Genomic DNA, 21,022 nt, shown 5'->3' with positions numbered 1-21,022 from the left:
GGTTAGAATGGTAATGCATGAAATCCTTACGCAAGATGCATTTGATGCCAATAGCACCAAGCTGAACTGTGAGAATCTGGCTAATCCCAGGTTTCAGCAGCTTAAGACTCCCAGCATGTGTTGTTGAAAGGGATTCTTGCTGGCTTGCAGGGTTGCTGATGTTCGGATAAAACATGCATTAGTTGTGCACACTGTCACCAGTTCCACTGTTCCATGGGCAGTGATGTGGTTTAGGTAATCATTTATTGAGATATGAACCTTTGTATCATTAGGCCTTTAGAATGAAAGACAAGACTAGGAGAAGACAGAAGAGGACGGTGTACCAGGAGAGAGAAATCAAGGGAACAAGAGGCTATATCAGGTTGCTTTTTCTGGGAACATGCCTACATTAACTAGCAGAGTAACGCTCGAGGGAAATCTGCTGATTCAAAAAGTCAATTTTTGCCAATGACTGTCTAAGTGCCCCTTACAGTGGGAGTTCAGGCCAATGCTGGGGGTGTTCATTTCTCCCAGTTTACTGCTACATAAAAGAGGTTATGGGGATTTTATTTACCTTTAAGTCAAAAGAATTTTATTTACCTCTTCTGTGCATAGTTACAGTAGACATTTTAGGCACACAAATTCCCAATAATGCAAGAAATATTTCACTTGATTTCCACCTGTCAGAAGGCCTCAGAGAAGAATATAGAGTTATTCAGGAGATGAATGGGAATCAGACCCTCAGCATGCAATTTGTAAGTAACACTGGCCAGAGGAAAAGAATGATTCACGTAAGACATGGGAAGCAGAAATAGTGCCTCCAAACTACAAGTCCTTTCTGAATGTACACTTTGAGCACTATGCCAGACTAACGGGGATTTTTTGTCAAGGGATATCTGTTCACCATCTGTCTTCTCTCTCCAATCTGAAGTCTTCTTATGAGAGGAAAAGCAGATATAAAGAACGTTTTCCATCAACACAGCTCCAGTTGGCAAGCATTTGGTGCCCATTATGAATGCTCCCTCCGCATGAGGCATTCTGGAAGTGACTTGCAATACAGAGCAACTACACCAGATTTTTAGTAGTTTGTTGTGTCCTTCACTTTTTGGCAATAACGTTGGCAGGGAGAAGGAATGAGGAAGAGGAGGAGGAGATCACTGGGAGCTTCTTTACAGTTGTGCAGTCAGGGGAATATTGATTGCAATGTGCTTGTAGTTAGAAGAAGTTTAAATTGAATGATTGCTTCTCAGGAAATATACTGATCGATGCCCAAGCACAACATGACATTGAAGGAGCTTGTGGACCACCTCACTAATGAACAAACTACTTCCCATCTCTGGAAATGTCTGTTGTTTCATTTTGGACTTTTCAGCTGTCTCAAACCTTCAGAAACATAGTGGATGCAGTTCAATGTGGATTCCAAGGGACTGCCAAAGAAGAGGAAGATATGATGTTATCCCAGTGGCTAAGGACCCATGAAGGTAGCGGATGCAATGCAATTAGTCTTTCCTGCTCTGTTTGGCCCTGAATTTGCCTGAGTGGGAAAAAGCTAGTCAAGACTCCCAGACACTTGATTAAAAACTAATACAATGTAAAATAACATAAAATATTACAAAAGAAAGAATTCTTCTTATAGATGATCTTGGGATAATCTTGTTTATGTATGAACACAACTTTTTTTGCAGACTTTTCAATTTGCAGTCTGTTTATCTTTTAGCTAAAATGTTGCTTTAAAAATGTCTCCTGGCCTCTATGGAGAACATTTGGAAGGTGTCCACCTCTAACTAAATAGATTACTACACTGACCTTGCCTCTTTAGGGTCTGAGATCTAAACAACTGTACCTTATTGTTTCTTCTCTCTCTTACTTAATTTCTTATTCACGTTGCTTCTCCATTTCTTACTGTAACTCAACCTTTCTTTTTACAATATTTTTATTCAGAAAGATTTACAGAGTGCAACACATAGATACATCTCAACATAACTTGTATACATTCATATATTGTAATAAAATTGATCAAAATGTTATAGCATAACACATAAAGGTATACCACTCTGTAATCAAAAATTTAAAGATAGGTCATACATCATAAAATAAATTTTTTATATATATAAAAAGTCAACCCCCTACCAACTACCAAAGAAAAAGCTGATTTCATACCTTCTCTCAACTTTTTAGGGTCCAATTTGACCCAAATCCCCTTACTGCCTTGTTTGGCATTATTGCAAATGAAGATATAACTTTAAATACTCCTAACCTACAGGTTTTAGTTTTTACCTCTCTTTTAGCAAGAAGAGCAATCTTGCTTAAATGGAAGGAGTCTATCCCTCCTACACATCTTCAATGGCTATGTGATATTATGTCGTATTTAAATTTAGAAAAGATCCGCTGCTCAGTCTTAAATTCGAAACAATCTTTTTATGATATTTGGGGACCTTTCCTAAATTACTTTTCCAATTTATAAAGTTTAACAGTGCACAGACTTTTATGTATATTTTTATCTTCTCTTAAGTGAATGTTTTTTTTCTAATTATCCATTGTAACTCAACTACCTATGCTTCTAAATAATTACACCTTTTCTCCAGTCTATTTCCTCCTTCAACTTTCTCCTGTCTGATCTGATAATTCACTTGTCAGTCTTGAGTTGATAACACTTTTCCTGATTCTTTACATAACCTATGTACAGATTTTTACATTCTACAGCAGTTTTACTTCCTTTTTTATTAAAAATATCACATCTTTCTTTGCAAATCTTACCCTTCGCATGCTGTTCTTGCATTAGTCATTGTGTTTTCTGAACATTTGCTAACAATCACACAGGTCTCATCCATTTTTACTTCTTAGCTCCAGGAGTTTCCTTCTATTCTTCAGCTTTTTGGTAGGGCCAGAAGGAGCCACAATGACACCTACCCATTTCTCTTTCAATAGTAGCTTTTTCCCCAAGTACTGAACTATCCACTATCAAGTATCAATTATCAAGTACTGCCGACAGATTGCAGTGGAAGAAAGTGGTTGCCGAGGGTCTGGCAGAGTATGGCACATGATGATGATGACTAAACTATCCTATCTCCAATTTGCACCTCATCAGGGCCCTTTGTTGGCACCACTATATAGTTTGTCCACCGTGATTTCCTCTCTGAATCTACATGGAATAAAGCTCAGCAAGCCACACATAACCTGCTGAAGGGGAGCAGAGGTGTGATGCATGCCCATACCATTTGCAGCTTGAGGGACAAGCAGTGAGGAGAAAGGTTGGGAAGTCCATGGCAGCATCTGTCACAGCTGAGTCTCCAATGCTCTGTTCTCAAGAGCAGAGTTTTTCTGGATCTGGTTAGTCTCCTCTTGAGATAATGGTTTGGCAGTCAATTGCAACAGAAGACAAAATGTGCTAGCATATGTCTGAAAATTTATCTGCTAAATCTGCTACCTTTGCTTCATTGCTGTAGATGCTGAGAGCTTCATGTGGGTGGGACATGAGAACTTTAGATAATGGTCCTGATCAACGTGAGGTGCATTAGGTGGAGTAGAGTGTGCACTTGTTGAGAGATGAGATTTGATGCATATATTGAACTTGACTAGGTTCTGAGGACATTAAATGTTTTGTGGCCATGCATTCTTTTGTTGTATTTTTGTCATTTTCTAAGATGCGCAGAGCTAAAAATAAACTGGAGAAAGCTTATAATAAATTTTTTTAAAATAACAGTGGCAAAAAATCAAAAAAAGACATAGCAAGTACAAAGTACGGACAACAAAACAGCACTAAATGTGGAATATTTGGGGTAGAAATGCTGCTTATAAGAAATTGGGAAGTATGCAGTATATATTAACGCATAGGCTTTGTATTGTGTCCCATGGTTGCTGAAGTGGGGCACAGGAGTGAAGAAATATACTCCAACTTCACTCAAGGTGGAGGATGGAATTAAAAGGCTTCAGTTCCAACTCTGGCTGCTAGAGAGAAATATCATGGAGAGAGTTGGGATTGGTGAGATGTGGAAGGGAGTTTAACCTGTTGTAGACACAAAGTCCAGACTTGGCTTAATTAAAAACCCTGGCTAGGTTTGATATCTTGAGCAGCACACCCTCTATCTCTATCATAGAACAACAACAAAACATTGCAGGAAAGGTCCTTCACTCACCATGTTTACAGTAACCATGATGTCAATCTAAACTAATCCGACCTGCCCGCACATGGGCCCTATCCCCCAATTCCCTGCCTGTCCCTGTACATGTTTGTTCAACCTCTCCTTATATTTAATACTCTCTAATCTAGGCAATATCCTGGAAAACCTCTTCTGTACCCTCTCCAAAGCCTCCACACCTCACCATTCATTCAGCATTATTTGTACTGTCAAGTGTAATGCCTCACATTTTTCAGAATTAAACTCCATTCACCACTTCTCTGACCATCTTATCAATTGACCTGTTGCTAATCACAAACATGAGAAAACATGCAGATGCTGGAAATCCAAGCAACACACAAAAAATGCTGGAGCATCTATGGAAAAGAGTACAGTCAATGTTTTGGGCCAAGACCCTTCATCAGGACCATGGGAAGAAAGATGAGGAGTCAGCTCCAGTCCTGATGAAGGGTCTCGGCCTGAAATGTTGACTGTACTCTTTTCCATAGATACCGCCTCGCCTGCAGAGTTCCTTCAGCATTTTGAGGGTGTTGTTTGTTCTGTTGCTAGTACATTTTCTGAACACTGTGATCAATCGCTCTTGAAGTGTGTTTTACCAGGTGCTTGAACAATCAAAAGGACACGGGTCAGGTCTCAGTGCAAACACAGCTTTACACACACATGCATGTACAGTATGTGCACACGTACATTTACGTACTTCATCGTGCAATTCTAACTTAAGCTCTATCTGTCAGAGGCCCAAGCACTGTCCATTTTGCTTCGGAATGGTTGCAGGCATCTCACTGGTTTCGCAGATTTCAGGTTTCTCTGGTTTTCATAAACATTGGTCTCCTGCTTCGGAAGATTCTGCTGACATCTTCACTCCCTTGGTTGGAGCCCTCAGTGGATATCTTCACGGGCTGAGGTCCTCACACCGTCAGTTGAGGTTCTTCACTGCTAACCACTAGGGTGGAGTCATCAATGCTCTGACTTGCTGAAGGGGTGTGTGGTGGTAATTATATTCCTGCTGTGACCTTCCAGAAGCTTCTCTCAGCTGGACCAACAGAATGGCAAGGTGGGAGGACTACTACTAGTTGCTTCAAAGGATAATGAGTTTTGGGGAAGCTTTGAATATAACCCTACAAGTGAGGTAGAGGTAGGAAACTGAGTCTCCAATCAGTCCGCCTCTCTATTCCACTCTTTCCCTGAATACATGCTTAGGTTAAACCATTCATCAACAGACCTACATTGTGGTCACTGGCACCTACCAGAGAGCTCAGACTGAATGGCTGGTCCAGCTACTGGATCCCACAATAGTCCAAGGTCAGCTTCTCCAATTGTCCCATGATTCAAAACCTTCTGTTGTGAGAAGCTGCTTGGCCACATTTCTGTAACTTCATGTTATACAGCACCATCAAAATTTATGCCACCTGCAAACTTACTAAATATACCTTCTACAATCACATTTTGATCATATTTATTGTGTATCAGCTTCCAAATGATACTTCCTAACACACCACATGACAGAATCCCACCAGTGCCAGTGGCTGTGTGGGTAAGTGGCTTAGAGAAACAAGCATGATTGTTACTTTTCAGTATCCAACACTATCCCTCTGAGGTCAGTTTTATAATTTTGTACACTGGTCATAATTTAACAGTTACAGTTGACAAAATGTGTAAATAGTGCAAAGGCAAGTAATGGAGAATTTCATGCAGAGAATGATAACACGGGTGAAGAGCAAAGCGACTCAATGGAATTATTTCAAATTGTAGCAAGATGTACAGCAGATAATGTCTGGTGGATATAGATAAGATTTTGAGGGCTCTTTGATGAAGAAATGGATGCTGAGAAGACTGCTAAAAGACATAAATGGCATACACAGCATAAAAACATCAGAAAAAAAATTAAAAGTTAGAAGGTTATGCTGAATTGGTATAAAACTCAACTCTGCCTTAAGAACAGCATTGTCTACCCTATCTTAGGAACAATCTCACGACTATAGCAAGGTAGCTGGAAGTCAACAAATTGCAACTGCTGAAAATCCAGAATAAAATCCTAAAATGCTGGAAATACTTAGTAGGTCAGGCAGCATCTGGGAAAGAGGAACTTCAGAACCAGGAAGAAAATAAATGAATTTATGGTTGTAAAGCAAACTGAGGGATTGGACAAGAGAAATATCTCTGATGGATGGGACATAGGGAATATCCCTCATAAAGTAAGAACAGGGTCAACCAGATGATCCCAATGGCCAGATAGGAGTCCAGTTAATCAATTAATGACAGCAGTTAGAGTGAGAAAAAAATGTCAAAACTGTGCAATACAGATTAGCGCTGTTGTTGAAACCTGAAATTGAAAGGGAAATGCTGGAACCACCCAACAGATCAAACAGTATTTGTGGAGAGAGAAAATCTTAATATTATAGATGGGTAACCTTGTATTCATACAGGAAACACATTATTCAAAATTGTTGAATTCAGTATTGAGTCCCAAAGATTGCATTTGTGCTCAGATAGATGACGTTCAAGCTTGTATTGAAGACAGCAGCTCACCCTCTGGATGATGTATTTCAAAGGCACTTTGAAGGGAACCTGCTGACCATGTCCTTCAAAGAGGTGTACAGTTGTGGGAAGTGCTGCTGAAGTGAACTTGGAGAATAACATTATTGGAGAATAGACAGTATGAACTCTCTCCACCGTGTGGCAATGAGGAAACGTATGGGGGAGATGGGTTGCTAATTAACCTACCTATAGCACATTTTATATAGGATGTCCAGTTTCTAGTCAATGAGACCCCAAATATCTTGATGGAGAGGGATGGTGATGATTACATCATTGAATGTCAAGGAAACACACTAAAACTTTTCTCTTGGTGAAAATGTTTAATGTCTTCATTAATACTAGTTCTCACATAACAGCCCAAGCCTAAATGTTGTTTTGGTCTTACTGCTCACAACTAAAGCCATCTGCCTCCATGGAAAGTAACCAAGTAAATTTTACCTTGACTCCCTGATGCCATGCTTTGTTGAAAGTCGCCTTTATGTCAAGGACAGATGCTCTTAACTTCTCAAGAATCAACTTACTTGTGCATATTTAGATTAAGGCTGTAAGAGTCATCCGGACCCATCATAACCAAACCAGGCAATGATGATGATAATAATGGTAAATAAGAAATAGGTATTGTCATTTATGTTTTCCATCACAGTGCATTGATTGTAGGCAACTGAGCAGCAATTAGTAGGATTGTATGTGACATGCTTTTTATGGATAAAATACATAGAGTCTTTTGCAAGACTAGCTTAGTGCTTTGATTGAAGTTACATTTGAACAATTTGTTCATATGAGCCACATTATATTCTTCTGTGTTGCCTTGGTTGGCTTAAGTTTTATTTTAAATATATTGCTAAGAAACCACATTTCTGACTTGTGGTCACAAGCAGTTGTTCCATGAGGGAGGAACCTGGGGAGTTATAGCTGGGGAGTTGTTAGCTGGGGAGGCTCTGTATGTGGTGTTGTGGATGGCTAATTCTGAAAACTCTATTAAGTTGCTGAAGTTGTAAGAAAATGGTTCTGATCATACAATGAGTTGAAATATGTCACATTTATAAAGAATTGACACTGTTATTTAAAATGGCTTTTGCTGAGTTTTAAAAAAATATACAGCAAGGCTTATTCCATGGAGAGATTAAGATGATGTTGTACACCATAAGTGAAAAAACTGAAATAGATTCCATTGGTGACCAAACTAGTTTTGGAACCTGAGTCTGTATTTTTTAATTCAGTGGTTTCTCAGAAACAGAGCTCACCACAAGCAGAAACTCACATTGAAACTAATGAACCTGACAAACGAGAAATCAGTAACGGGTGGTAATTATAATCTGCATCACTAATGTAAAGAGGAATCACAAATTCATATATTTATAGTCAAATTATTCTGTTTTGTAAGCACAATTATAAAACATCAACAGGGTACATTCTAATCGAAATGAACAAATTTAGGTGCAGTTAGGATGTCCTAAGATGTGGTTAATACAGAAAGAAATAAAGTCAGAAACTCTCTGAATGACAATGTAAGGTAGGCCTCAAAGAATTTAAACCTTCCAGTTTAATCTCCAGTTTCAAATGATCTTAACATCTTTCACGTTATTTGTAATTTATTCAGTTTGGCTGTTGATTAAAGTTTTCATATTTGATTCAAAAACAAACTGCTGGAGTAACTTACGGAGTCAGGCAGCATCTATGGAGGAATGTTTCAGGTCAAGATCCTTCATCTGGACTGATCTTCTAGACCATGGAAAAATTGATGGATAAATAATGAAATAGTATGAACAATTAGAATTGGGTTTCCACCAATGTTAGAATGAGAGATAGAACTATGCAGGTATTTTTGTTAAATGAGACTATCAAAAACAAATATTCCAAATTATTATGGCAGTCAACAACCTTGGTTTCTAAGGTCAAGACAAACTAGTTTCAAAAAGTAGAAATATATTGCTGACTTCTTCATTTAGTTTCTGAGCTAAATGTTTCTGTTATCTGTTCTCATCCATCCCAAAGTAAAAAAAACATTGTTGAGCTTGTGGCAAGGACCCTCATGAGTCAGCTGATCCTAAAGATTAAAAATGTATTGATTTCATCGAGACTTTGTAGATTAGATTTGATTCAAAACTGGTTTGGTCATAGAAGAGAGTAGTAGTGAAGGGATGTTCCTTTGACTGGAGATTTATGATCAGTGGTGTTCCACTAGGATCAATGCTGGGATCCCTGTTGTTTGTGCTGATCAGTAAGTTTTCAGATGACACAAAACTTGGCACAATCTGTAAGGTCATCAAAAGATTCAGCGGTATATAGACCAATTTAGTGTGATTAAAGAAATGGCAGATGGAGCTTAACCTGGAAAAGTCTGAGGTATTGTCCTTTTGGAAATCAAATGCAAGAGGAAGCTGTACAATAAATAACAGGAACCTTAGGAGCATTGATGCACAGAGGGATCTCAGGATGCAGATCCATAACTTCCTAAAAGTGGCAACAAAAGTAAATCAGGTGGTAAAGGCAGCTTATGGCATACATCAGTCAAGATGTTGAGTGTAAGAGTCAGGAAGACATGTATAAAGTTTTGGAGCATTATCTAGTCACCACATTACAGGAAAGATGTGGAAGCTTCAGAGAGTGTTCATAGGATGTTGCCTGGATTATAGAGTGTTAGCTGTAAGGAGAGCTTGGAGAAACTTGTATTGTTTTCTCTGAAGTGTCAAAGGTTGTTGGGTGACCTGGCAAAACTATTTACAATTATGAGAAGCGTAGAGAGGGAAGGTAGTCAAGAGTCTTTTTCCACCGGGTGGAAATATTGAATACACAAGGGCATAGATTTAAGGTGAGGGAGGAAGGTTAAAGGTGATTTATGAGGCAGGAACTTTTAACTGAGTGCAGTAGGTACCTGGAAAGTGCTACTATGGGAACTGGTGAAAGCAGTTTAGATAGACACGTATTGGATTGGCGGTATATAGACCCAATGCAGAGATGGGATTAGTTTGCATTGACATCACGGTTATGGGCCAGCTCCTGAGTTGTACTTTTCTAAGTTCAAAGGTAAATGAATGATGATTCAGCACTCCTTGGAGAAGCAAGGAAAAATTGTCGATGTTGTTTTTCGCATGATAATTTCCAAAATTTCTTGCTGGGATATTCTTGAATGGCCAGGTTTGATTTCAGCTTTGATCTTAACCAAGATTCACTTGAATAATAGTCATATGGTAAGGTGAAGGAAGGTAAATGCTAGGTAATGCCTTTAACTAGTGGATAAAACATTCTTCCTGATGTTAATTTCTTTTCTCCCATCATTTATCTGAGATATAAAAGCTGCTGGTAGCGGCCTATGCCCCAGATAAATTAAAAGATGATACAAAAGAAATTTCAATATAAAGAATGTACATAGAACTTGAGCTCTTGAACTCCTGTGTTACGAAGGACTCACAGACAGGTCATTTCAAACGGTTGGAAAATCTTGATTCGATGACCTAGAAATAAACAATTTGAATCATGTTGTTACTGCACTGATAGGGTTAGTATTTTGTTCTACAGCAAGCATCCCCTCTCAGTAGAGAACTACGTACCTACAGAGCTTTTTTGAAGTTCATCTCCACCACAGATTTCCTCCCTTTTTGAAGTTCAATGACCCACTTGGTGGCTACTTGATAACTCAAACTTTCTCATCTCTGTTTCTGTAGAAGCTTCCTGCCCACTCTTAAGGAGGGTGAAAAGCATTGATAGAGACAGAAAAATAAAAGACATAGAATAACAGTCTACAGATCACAAACAGGCCATTTGATTCTGTCGTAAATTTTACCGACCCTCCTTTCATCTAACCCTACCAGTAAGCCTTGCTTTCCTTCTCCTGCATTGACCTAGAGCCTCCTCCCTCAAACTCTTCATACCAGTAGCTAAATTCACAACCTGAGCAATCATGCACAAAGCTAATCCCCTCCTGAGCTCACCAACTGGACTAACTTCCTAGAAACATCACTCCCCAAAGCCCACAATGGAAGTACACCCCGACACACACAACCCCTGCACCTACACTTCCCCCACCTTATGCTGGTGGTTCTTGTCTCGATGCTTGCTTGGTTCTGGATATTGTCAACTGATTAGGTCCAAAAGAATACACTCGGATCTAATGTTACATTCACTGCAGGACAATCTATTATTTTGGTTTATTTCCAAGATTTCTGATGAAACGAAACTAAGTCCGAATCCAAATGGTGATGAGAATACCAAGATGCTTCAAGTTTATGCAGACAGGTTAAACAAGCAGACAAGGAGATGAAAGTACAAAGTGAAAAAAAATGTGAGGTTCTCCACATTGGTAGCAAAAGCAAATGCTAAGTTCCCTCCCTTAAAGGGTGATAGACTCAAACACTTGGGTGTCCTTCACCATGTTGCAAAAAGCTAACATGCAGGTTTAACACATAAAAACAAACAATATGTATGCCTTAATTGGTAGAGGATTTGAGTGTAAAGCTAAAAATGTCTTACTACAATTATATGGAGATTGCACCTGGAACATTGCTTATAATTTTGGTGTCTACTTAAAAAAAAATGAATACTGTATTTGCTAAAGAGTGAGTGTAATAAAGATTCACCAGCCTTGTTCCTCAGATGGCAGAGAGATTGAGTAGGCTAGACGTGCATTGTCTACAAGTCAAGGTGCCACATCTCACAATAAAGGATAAACTATTTGGGTATGAAACAAGGAGAAATTTCTGTATTTAATAGATACCTAGATATAAAAGGAAGAGACATGGGAATCAAGTCAGGAATGTGATGTTTAAGGTAGACGATCAGACATGATTTTGTAAGGGGAAAACAAGCTCGATCCCTGCCTCCAATGCCTAAACTCTTTTGTAAAGGATCCCTTAATTTCAGAAACTTCTGAAATAAACACGTCAGCTTTACCACATGATACTGATGCAGATTGCTGCAACCAGCAAACAGTGAACAATTACTGTCAGATTAAAAAGAGAGAAACAGAAAAAAAGAATGCAGAGACAGGACAAAATTACTTTGGGCAGAGAGAAATGGAATAGCATCCATTTTGTGTATCAGAATCAAGTTTATTACACCGGCATGTGCATGAAATTTGTTAACTTAGCAGCAGCAGTTCAATGCAATACATGAAAATATAGAAAGAAAAACATCAATAAGTAAATCAATTACAGGAAGTATATAAATATGTATAGTGAATAGATTAAAATGCAAAAACAAAAACAGTATATATTTTTTATAAAGAGAGGTAGTGTTAAGGGGTTCGACGTCCATATAGGAATCATATGGCAGAGGTGACGCTGTTCCTGAATTGCTGAGTGTGTACCTTTAGGCTTCTGTACCTTCTTCCTGACATTAACAATGAGAAGAGGGCATGCCCTAGGTGATGGGATTCTTAATAATGGACATCATCTTTCTGAGGCACCACTCCTTGAAGATGTCTTCAGTACTACAGAGGCTACCCAAGATAAACCTAATTTTACAACTTTCAGTGGTTTCTTTCGGCCCTGTGCAGTCACACCTCCATACCAAGAGGTGATGCAGCCTGTCAGAAGGCTCTCCACGATACACCTATAGAAGTTTTTAAGAATTTTAGTTGACAAACCAAATCTCTTCAAACTGCTATTGAAATATGGCTTCTGTCTTGCTTCCTTTATGGCTGCATAGGTACTGTATGTTGGGACCAGGTTAGATTCTCAGAAATCTTCACACCCAGGAACTTGGAATTGCTCACTCTCTCCACCTCTGATCTGTCTATGAGGATTGGTTTGTGTTTCCTCGTCCTACCCTTCCTGAATCACAATCGGCTCTTTCATCTTTCTGACAAGGTTGTTGCTGTGACACCACTCCACTAGTTGGTATATCTTGCTCCTTACCACCATCTCATCACCACCTGAGATTCTACCAGCAGCGGTTGCATCATCAGCAAATTTACAGATGGTATTTGAACTATACATAACCACACAGTCATGGGTATAGACTGAGAAGAGCAGTGGGGTAAGCACACACCCCTGAGGTGTGCCAGTGTTGACTGTAAGCGAGGAGGAGATATTATCACCAGTCTGCACAGATTGTGGTCTTCTGGTTAGGAAGTCGAGGAAAGACTGTTGGCCACTTAGAGAAGTCTTTACAGTACAGTAGGACAGGCACTTTAGGATGTCCCATTCTTGATTATAATTTCACAGGAGCTTTGGTATAATGTTATTTCCCATTAGCACTGGCAGCACAGAGCTAGAAGGATCAACCCAGAGGTCACTACACTTCGTTACAGGAGTAGTCAGTGATGTATATCCTTGGTCAGATCTGTGCCTGTTTTAAGGGATAGGAAGGTGCTGTTCTGCTGTACAATGTGGCTCTTCCCTTACTGGACAAATTATCCCATTGGATCAAGTAGAATACCATCACATTGTGGGCGCAGCGCAGTAATGTAGCAGTTAGTGTAATGCTTTATAGTGCCAGTGACCTGGTTTCAATTCCCACCACTATCTACAAGGAGTGTGTACGTTCACCCTGTGATCACATGGTGTGGCCATGGTGTGGTCACATGGTGTGATCACTTGGCATGGCCAAGTGGTTAAGGCATTCGTCTAGTGATCTGAAGGTCGCTAGTTCGAGCCTTGGCTGAGGCTGCGTGTGTGTCCTTGAGTAAGGCACTTAACTACACATTGCTCTGCGACGACACTGGTGCCAAGCTGTATGGATCCTAATGCCCTTCCCTTGGACAACATTGGTGGCGTGGAGAGCGGAGACTTGCAGCTTGGGCAACTGCCGGTCTTCCATTAAAAAAAAACCTTGCCCAGGCTTGCGCCCTGGAAACTTTCCAAGGTGCAAATCCATGGTCAGTTGAGACTAACGGAGGCCTACACTACAACATGGGTTTCCACCAGGTGCTCCAGTTTCCTCCCATATTCCAAAGACACATGGGTCAATTGGTCACATGGGTGTAATTGGGCAGTGGCAGTTTTGTTGGGCAGGAAGGGCTTGTTACTGTGCAGTATCTCTAAGTAGATAAATTAATAAAATAATACACACACCTAGTTTCTAAAAGTGATGGTTTTAAATGCCAAATATATCACAGAGTTGGAGAAAGAATTAGAACTTTCTTTTTGAATATTGCCAAAACTTCATAGTTAACGAAATACTCCTTGAACCACTGTCAGTGAAGTAATGAAGGAATCTGGACAAACAAGAGAAAATCTGTAGATGCTCGAAATCCAAGTAAAATACACAGAATGCTGGAGGAGCTCAGCAGGTCAGGTAGCATCTATGGAAGAGAGTATCGTCGACGTTTTGGACCCAGATCCTTCATGAGTCTTGATGAAGGGTCTCGGCCTGAATCATTAACTGTACTCTCTTCCATATATGCTGCCTGATCTGCTGAGTTTCTTCCAGCATTCTGTGTGGGTTGCAAGGAATCAGCACTCCCAGTTTCTGGGAACAGGTTTATACAAAAAGCAACGTGACAGTCATCACAATATCTGTTTATTCATTAATTTTGATTGAGAGTTAAATATTCATTGGGACACAATAGTTAATTCTATGAAATAGTCCAATGATCTTCTGTGTTTATCTAATTCTTTCTCCAACTCTTAACAGTTTGGGCTTCATTTGATATATCATCTGAAGGATGGCCCTTAAAAAGTGCAGCCTTCTCTCAGCAGTACTGAAGCATTAGCCTATATTTTGTGCTCTGATCTTTTGAGACACGTGAGCACTAGTAGGAACTGTGGGCCCCTGGAGAAAACAGTCTTCAGCACAAGTCTCTGGCTCACCTCCAGCCCTCTTAGATAGATAGAAATTTCTCAATTTCAATCTTCTATGGTTGGAATAATTTCTCTAAAACAGTTTGACTTGTGCAGTTTTGAAATTGACCAATTATTTCTAAAACTGTATAATATCTACATGAAGAAAACAGATAACTTTGCCAAACACCAGAAGTAAAATATACACATTCTTTTACCAAGTTCACACCACTGCATAGCAAAACAATCAGAATGGACATGAAGCAAAAGAACTTGATATTAGAAAGATCATCAAATCTTTTTTTTAAATCAGTGTGGTGGATTTTAAGGAGCAAGTTAAAGGAAGGGAGGAAAAAAGTGAATAAATGTTCAATGGGTGTATTCCAGAGGATAGCATAGCATGACTGCCAACGGTCATTGCAGAAAGGTAGATGAAGAATGAAAGAGTCTGATTTAGTCCTGGGCAAGATCATGAGAATTTAAAAATTGAAATATTCAGGGGACTTGGAGGAACAACAGACAATGTGGTAACTTATATTGTTACAGTAAAAATACTGCCTGTTATTTTGGAGCTTAACTTTGTAAACTGTGACAAACATTTTACATGGTGTAGTTCTTTGGTGACAACAATTGTATAAATGAGTGTACCCACAGCATAAAGGCTGATTGGAGCAATATCAGACATTACAGCGTATGGGTGCACACACGATAGGAAAGACAAATTAATTTAACAGGCCAGGCAGCATGATGAAAGGCACTTTAATATCACAGAATACTTTTTGTTCATGACCCTTTTTTAAAAATACAAAATGTAATCTGTTTTAAATTTTCCAAGATTATATCTCGCTTAGCGATCACCGATTTTACCATGATCAACTGATCAAACCAGGTGTTGAACCAAATATTAAAATAATCATCACATTCACCAATTAGCTTTCAGTATTGAAAGGAAATACAATTATGGTTACCTGTTGAAAACTGTTGACTGTGTACAGAGGAATCATTATTGGAACATTACATATTGATTAGAAAAGTGGTTGATCAGCCTTTTTTATTTTTAATTTGATAGATGCTGACAGTATGACCCTGAATGACCCTAAGCTATGTTACATTCTCGATGGAATTCTATTTGTGTATGGAATCATAATCACTGCGCTCTACCTTAAACTAAGGGTAAGTTATTTAAATATGTGATATGTCAGCTTTCAAGGGCCCACACAGAAAGAGGTTGATGGCACTCCAATGGTATTGTGTTCCTTCCAAAATTTTGGAGTAACTATATTCTAAAGTAGGGTTTCATATTACAGGCATCAACCCAAAGTGGGCTGCAAAGGCATTTGACAAGGTTCCACATGGTAGGCTTATTCAGAAAGTCAGAGGGCATGGGATCCAGGGAAGTTTAGCCAGGTGGATTCAGAATTGGCTTGCCTGCAGAAAGCAGAGGGTCATGGTGGAGGGAGTACATTCAGATTGGGGGGGGGGGGGGGTTGTGACTAGTGGTGTCCCACTAGTCTGTTCTGGGACCTCTACTTCTCATGATTTTTGTTAACAACCTAGATGTGAGGGTAGAAGGGTGGGTTGGCAAGTTTGCAGACGACACAAAGGTTGGTGGTGTTGTGGATAGTGTAGAGGATTGTCAGATTGCAGAGAGACATTGATAGGATGCAGAAATGGGCTGAGAAGTGGCAGATGGAGTTCAACCCAGAGAAGTGTGAGGTGGTACACTTGGGAAGACAAACTCCAAGGCAGAATACAGGATACTTGGGAGTGTGGAGGAGCCGAGGAATCTGGGGGTACATGTCCACAGATCCCTGAAAGTTGCCTCACAGGTAGATAGGGTAGTTAAGAAGGCTTATGGGGTGTTAGCTTTCATAAGTCGAGGGATAGAGTTTAAGAGTCGCGAGGTAATGATGCAGCTCTATAAAACTCTGGTTAGGCCACTCTTGGAGTACTGTGTCCATTTCTAGTCACCTCACTATAGGAAGGATGTGGAAGGATTGGAAAGGGCACAGAGGAGATTTACCAGGATGTTGCCTAGTTTAGAGAGTATGCATTATGATCAGAGATTAAGGGAGCTAGGGCTTTTCTCTCTGGAGAGGAGGAGGACGAAAGGAGACATGATAGAGGTATGCAAGATATTAAGAGGAACAGATAGAGTGGACAGCCAGCACCTCTTCCGCAGGGCACCACTGCTCAATACAAGAGGACATGGCTTGTAAGGGGTGGGAAGTTCAAGGGGAATATTAGAGGAAGGTTTTTTACTCAGAGAGTGGTTGGTGTATGGAATGCACTGCCTGAGTCAATGGTGGAGGCAGATACACTAGTGAAATTTAAGAGACTACTAGACAGGTATATCGAGGAATTTGAGGTGGGGGGTTATATGGGAGGCAGGGTTTAAGGGTCGGCACAACATTGTGGGCCGAAGAGCCTGTATTGTGCTGTACTATTCTATGTTTTATGTATCCTTCTGGAGAGGCAGAGATTTGGGGCAAGTTCCTCACTCATATAACACCACAATCCTTTACTAAAATTCCTTACTAACATCCACCACCTGTACAGATTAACCAATTCCTACTGACAACAGGTGTCATTGGACAAGCAGCTCTAACTTTTAGTACTACAGGAAATTTCAGTGAGTCCCTATTGTACACAGCCCTTGGTGGTGAACATTTGGTTCTGGAGTGAGGCATTGTTGGGACAGAGAATGTATGAATAAAGAGAAGAGCAGAAGAAGGTGGAATGAGGAGTGTGGTATGAGTTTGGTTGGTGGGTGGATAAACGATGTGTGGGAATGGTGTAGACAAGTGGGTGTAATGAAGAATGGAAATGGGGTTATGCAAATCTCAGGAGAGTGAGTATGCTGGAGTGTAAATTTAAAGAATTAGTCCTTACCCCCATATGATCTCCCTTACTTGCAATTTCTGTTATGGGACTTGTTCGAGATAATCAATGTTTGGAGATAATTTTTTAATATCACTGGTTACTTTCTTTGTTAGTGCATGATATTTTGTGAAAAACATTCATACAAATCGTTCGGTTATTTTGTTATTTTAACACCAAATGAATATGAACTCAGCATATAAGTTGGAGTACCTCCAGTAAGCTAATTGAAATTCTCCAGGCACTATCTTTTGGAAATGTACAAGTGGCAGGTTTCCTTCAACAATTTAGCCAAGATTGTTAATTCAAAAATGCAAAATCTCTGAATGATCATATGATTATAAAAATCTCAGCCAGATTTGTAGTAAGAAAATCTTTCTATTCTGAAATATGAATATAAATTATAACCGAATTATAAATATTTATTTCAGGCATTAGGACTGATAGATTCAAACAATTTTCATTTTGTTTTTAAAGCTGACGAAGGCAAAAGGCAAATTAGAAGATGCTCCTATGATCCAGCCAAATATGGAAAGCGCATATGAAGTATGTAACTACTTACACTCTCCTATATTACATACATTTCGGTGATTATTGTGTTATAAGATTTATTTGCAGTCCAGCGTCACAGAAAAGACTATTTAGTCCCACCATTGAAGATCTTAAAGCTGGATGTGCTTTGGGCTCAGGAACCATTTTCAGGTTAGAGCAGAAATCCATGCTCCAGGAACATTGATACCATGCACGAGCTGTATGTACATGAAAACAGTAGTTTGAGCTTGCGTGGCAAAAGAATGTGTTGGCTCACTTTAACAGGGAGTCAAGAAAATTCTGTAATGAGACAGCATACATATTTTACCAGCAAGTTCTCTTTGATGTTGATGCTGGTTACTTCAGTTCAGCTTGTCAATAAGTTTCAATGGATTCTGTTAAAATGCAGTACTATATTGCAATCCTCTCACTCTTGACACATTATGCCTACTACAACCAGTGGTTCTGAATTCATTATTACCAGTAGGAGGAACTGTAAATACGCTGAAGTTTAGCTGCCTCCAGCAATTTGTTTCCATCTTAGGCTTGCTCCTTGACAGCATGCACATTGTTATTTTAACTGATGGGTCAATAACAGACCATTCTCAGTGAAGACTGGTGTCAAACAGGTGTGCATTATAGCTCCAAAACATGACAGCTATTAGCCTACCTGTCACTCCACTCAGTTGCTAGATGTGGATTCCAGTAAAGGAGCTCAGTGTTACACTGGGGAACCCACCTCTGTGATCCTATACCAGCCAATCTGGTTGCAAGATTGGAATATCAACACGAATGGGGATTTCTGAATAGAAGGTAAAAGGTAAATCCAATTATTTACATTGCACTTGCAATATTTAATTTTGTATTTATTGCTTTGCTGGTTAAGGTTATAAAAATAAATAAATAAAATTGATTAAGGAAAACAAGCCTATGAATCAAATATTGAACTATTGGATTTTCTCAAGGGAGATAAAATCTGCAGTTGCTGGAAATCCAAGCAACACACACCCTGATGAAGAAAGGTCAACAGTACTCTTTTCCATAGATGCTGCCTGGCCTGCAGTGTGTGTTGCCCGGGTTTTCTCAAAGATCAGATTGCATGTTATTAGTATTTCATTGTATGCTTTGGTGAAATATTGTAAGTTAATTACAATAAAACTAATGTAAGATTTTTTTTACAGCGCTTGCAAAAGAAGAATCAGGATGCCTATTCAGACCTCAGGTTCAAACGACCGCACGATGCAGAGGCCGGAAGTGGACCAAAGCGGGTACTTTGTTTTCTCACTTTTTCCATGAAAGAGGAACCCATTCCAAACAGACATAAAACAACCATTCTACAACAGGAACGTAATCAGCAGAGGTCTGGGGTAGCGATCTGGGTGGATCAAAGAGGCTCAAAGCAAAAGAACTGGGATGTATATATCCATAGCTTAGGAGCCAAAGGCAGTAGTGAAGGAGTTCATCAAATCAAGCTGGCAGTCACTGAGGTGTGGGTGAAGATGATTGAAACAGAGGGAAGAATTTAGGATATAGGAGGGGGAGGTCTGTTGAGACAACGAATATAAGGAACAATAAGTGAAGAGGATATTAAACTCACATGATAGAGCTGTTGAAACTCAACATCTACTGTGTAGTTAGAATGAAGACAGTCATTGAAATGCTGACTTTTCCTTTTTCCATGCTTCCCAATCTGCTATTTCCTGCATCTACAGTATCTACTTTGATAAGGATATTTCTGATCTCTTTCCGAAGTGAGATGAAATTCAAAATAGAAAGGTTTCTTACTAAGTTCCTCCAGCATTTTGTGTGTATTGCTAAAAGTGTGCATGATTTCACATGAGACCATACCTAGAGTACTGTAAAAGGAAAATGTAGATATGATGAGTCTTTTCTTCATGCCTTAGAGGCACTGTGGATTACTAGATTGTTTATGGGTATGGAGAGGTTACATTATGAGTGAAGATAGATTAAGTTCATATTTTCTGGAGTTTGGAAGTATTACAGAAGCATCATTGATTTTGGAGGACCTCAATGACAAAGGAGCTGAGTGTATGTTTCCATTAGTGGGGAGCTTTGTTTTGGAGGAAGCAATCACTCATATAGCGTGAGATAAGAAATTACTTTGGAATCACGAACAGTAGAGCTCTGTGGACATGGAATTAAGTACAGAGGTTTAAACTCAAGGAGTGCATATATCAGCCATATCAAGGACCTACAGATTACCAAGTTATATCTATTATATGCTGACAAACAATGCTGTATGGTGACTTTACTTTCATCAGGTAGTTTTAAAGTTACAGTCATGTCTGAACTTGTGTCAGGCCTGCATGCTGTTTCAACTATTTGGAGGTTCTATGCCAGTGGTGACTTACAGAAGCTGCCTGAATATTTCTCCACTGCAACCTGCCCCTTATGTCTGTAGATGATTATTGGCAACACTAAGCACACAGAATTTCACATTTCCCGTGGCATTACTTGAAAAGCAGTTCTAAATTTAATGTGCAAATCTGAGGTCTTAGGACCACAAAAGACCCATTAAATGGAATTAACCAACTGAAAAGGCCAATCAGATAGCCCACCAAAAGAAATTGCAAGTAGATATTCCTGGGCATGGCAAACAGAGTCTTTCAAATATTTGGGCATCATTATGCCAAAAGATTTGGCAAAATTATCAGAATGTAATTATCAGCTTTTATATAAAAAATAAAGATATAACAAGATGTACCTAATTCCCTTTTATTAGTCTCAGTTCAAGGATTGAATCTATTAAAATGAATATACTGCATTTTATATTCATAAAATATAATAACATTATATCTCTTACAGACCCTACCTATAGAGATTAATCAAAATCAATTCAATGAATTGAACAAAATGTTATCAAGATATATTTGGCAGGGTAAAAGGCCTAGAGTTCATCTCAAAATTTTGCAATTAGCCAAGGAAAAGGGGGGATAGGTCCTACCTTCTCTTAGAGATTATTATTTTGCAGCACAGTTGAGAGCTGTGATATGTTGGTGCAACCCATCATATGACGCTCAATGGAAAAACATTGAGGGGGGATACTTCCCATCCCAATACAAGCAATTTTGGCTGATAACAACCTGCAAAGGTATATAAATACTATTGATAACCCATGGGTGAAATGGACTCTTAAAATATGGAAAACTATTATAAAAAATATAAACTAGAGGGAGATATTGCAATTCTTAAATGGTGTGCATATGACTCAGA

At 39.2% G+C, this 21,022-nt stretch overlaps 1 protein-coding gene across 3 annotated transcripts in view; it reads left to right on the top strand.

Annotated features, from left to right (window-relative positions):
* cd247 (CD247 molecule) overlaps positions 1 to 21,022 on the top strand; it is a 107,508-nt gene that overhangs the window by 74,095 nt on the left and 12,391 nt on the right. For all 3 annotated transcript variants that reach the window (XM_073045335.1, XM_073045337.1, XM_073045336.1), the window contains exons 2-4: positions 15,447 to 15,550; positions 17,735 to 17,803; positions 18,970 to 19,056. In XM_073045335.1, coding sequence (XP_072901436.1) covers positions 15,447 to 15,550; positions 17,735 to 17,803; positions 18,970 to 19,056 — 260 coding nt within the window. The remainder of the gene's footprint in view (positions 1 to 15,446; positions 15,551 to 17,734; positions 17,804 to 18,969; positions 19,057 to 21,022) is intronic.

This window comes from Hemitrygon akajei, chromosome 5 (genome assembly GCF_048418815.1).
Source record: "Hemitrygon akajei chromosome 5, sHemAka1.3, whole genome shotgun sequence".
Taxonomy (NCBI): Eukaryota; Metazoa; Chordata; class Chondrichthyes; order Myliobatiformes; family Dasyatidae; genus Hemitrygon; species Hemitrygon akajei.
Note: the sequence above shows the minus strand (reverse complement) of the source record. Positions and strands in the feature narration are given on the sequence as shown.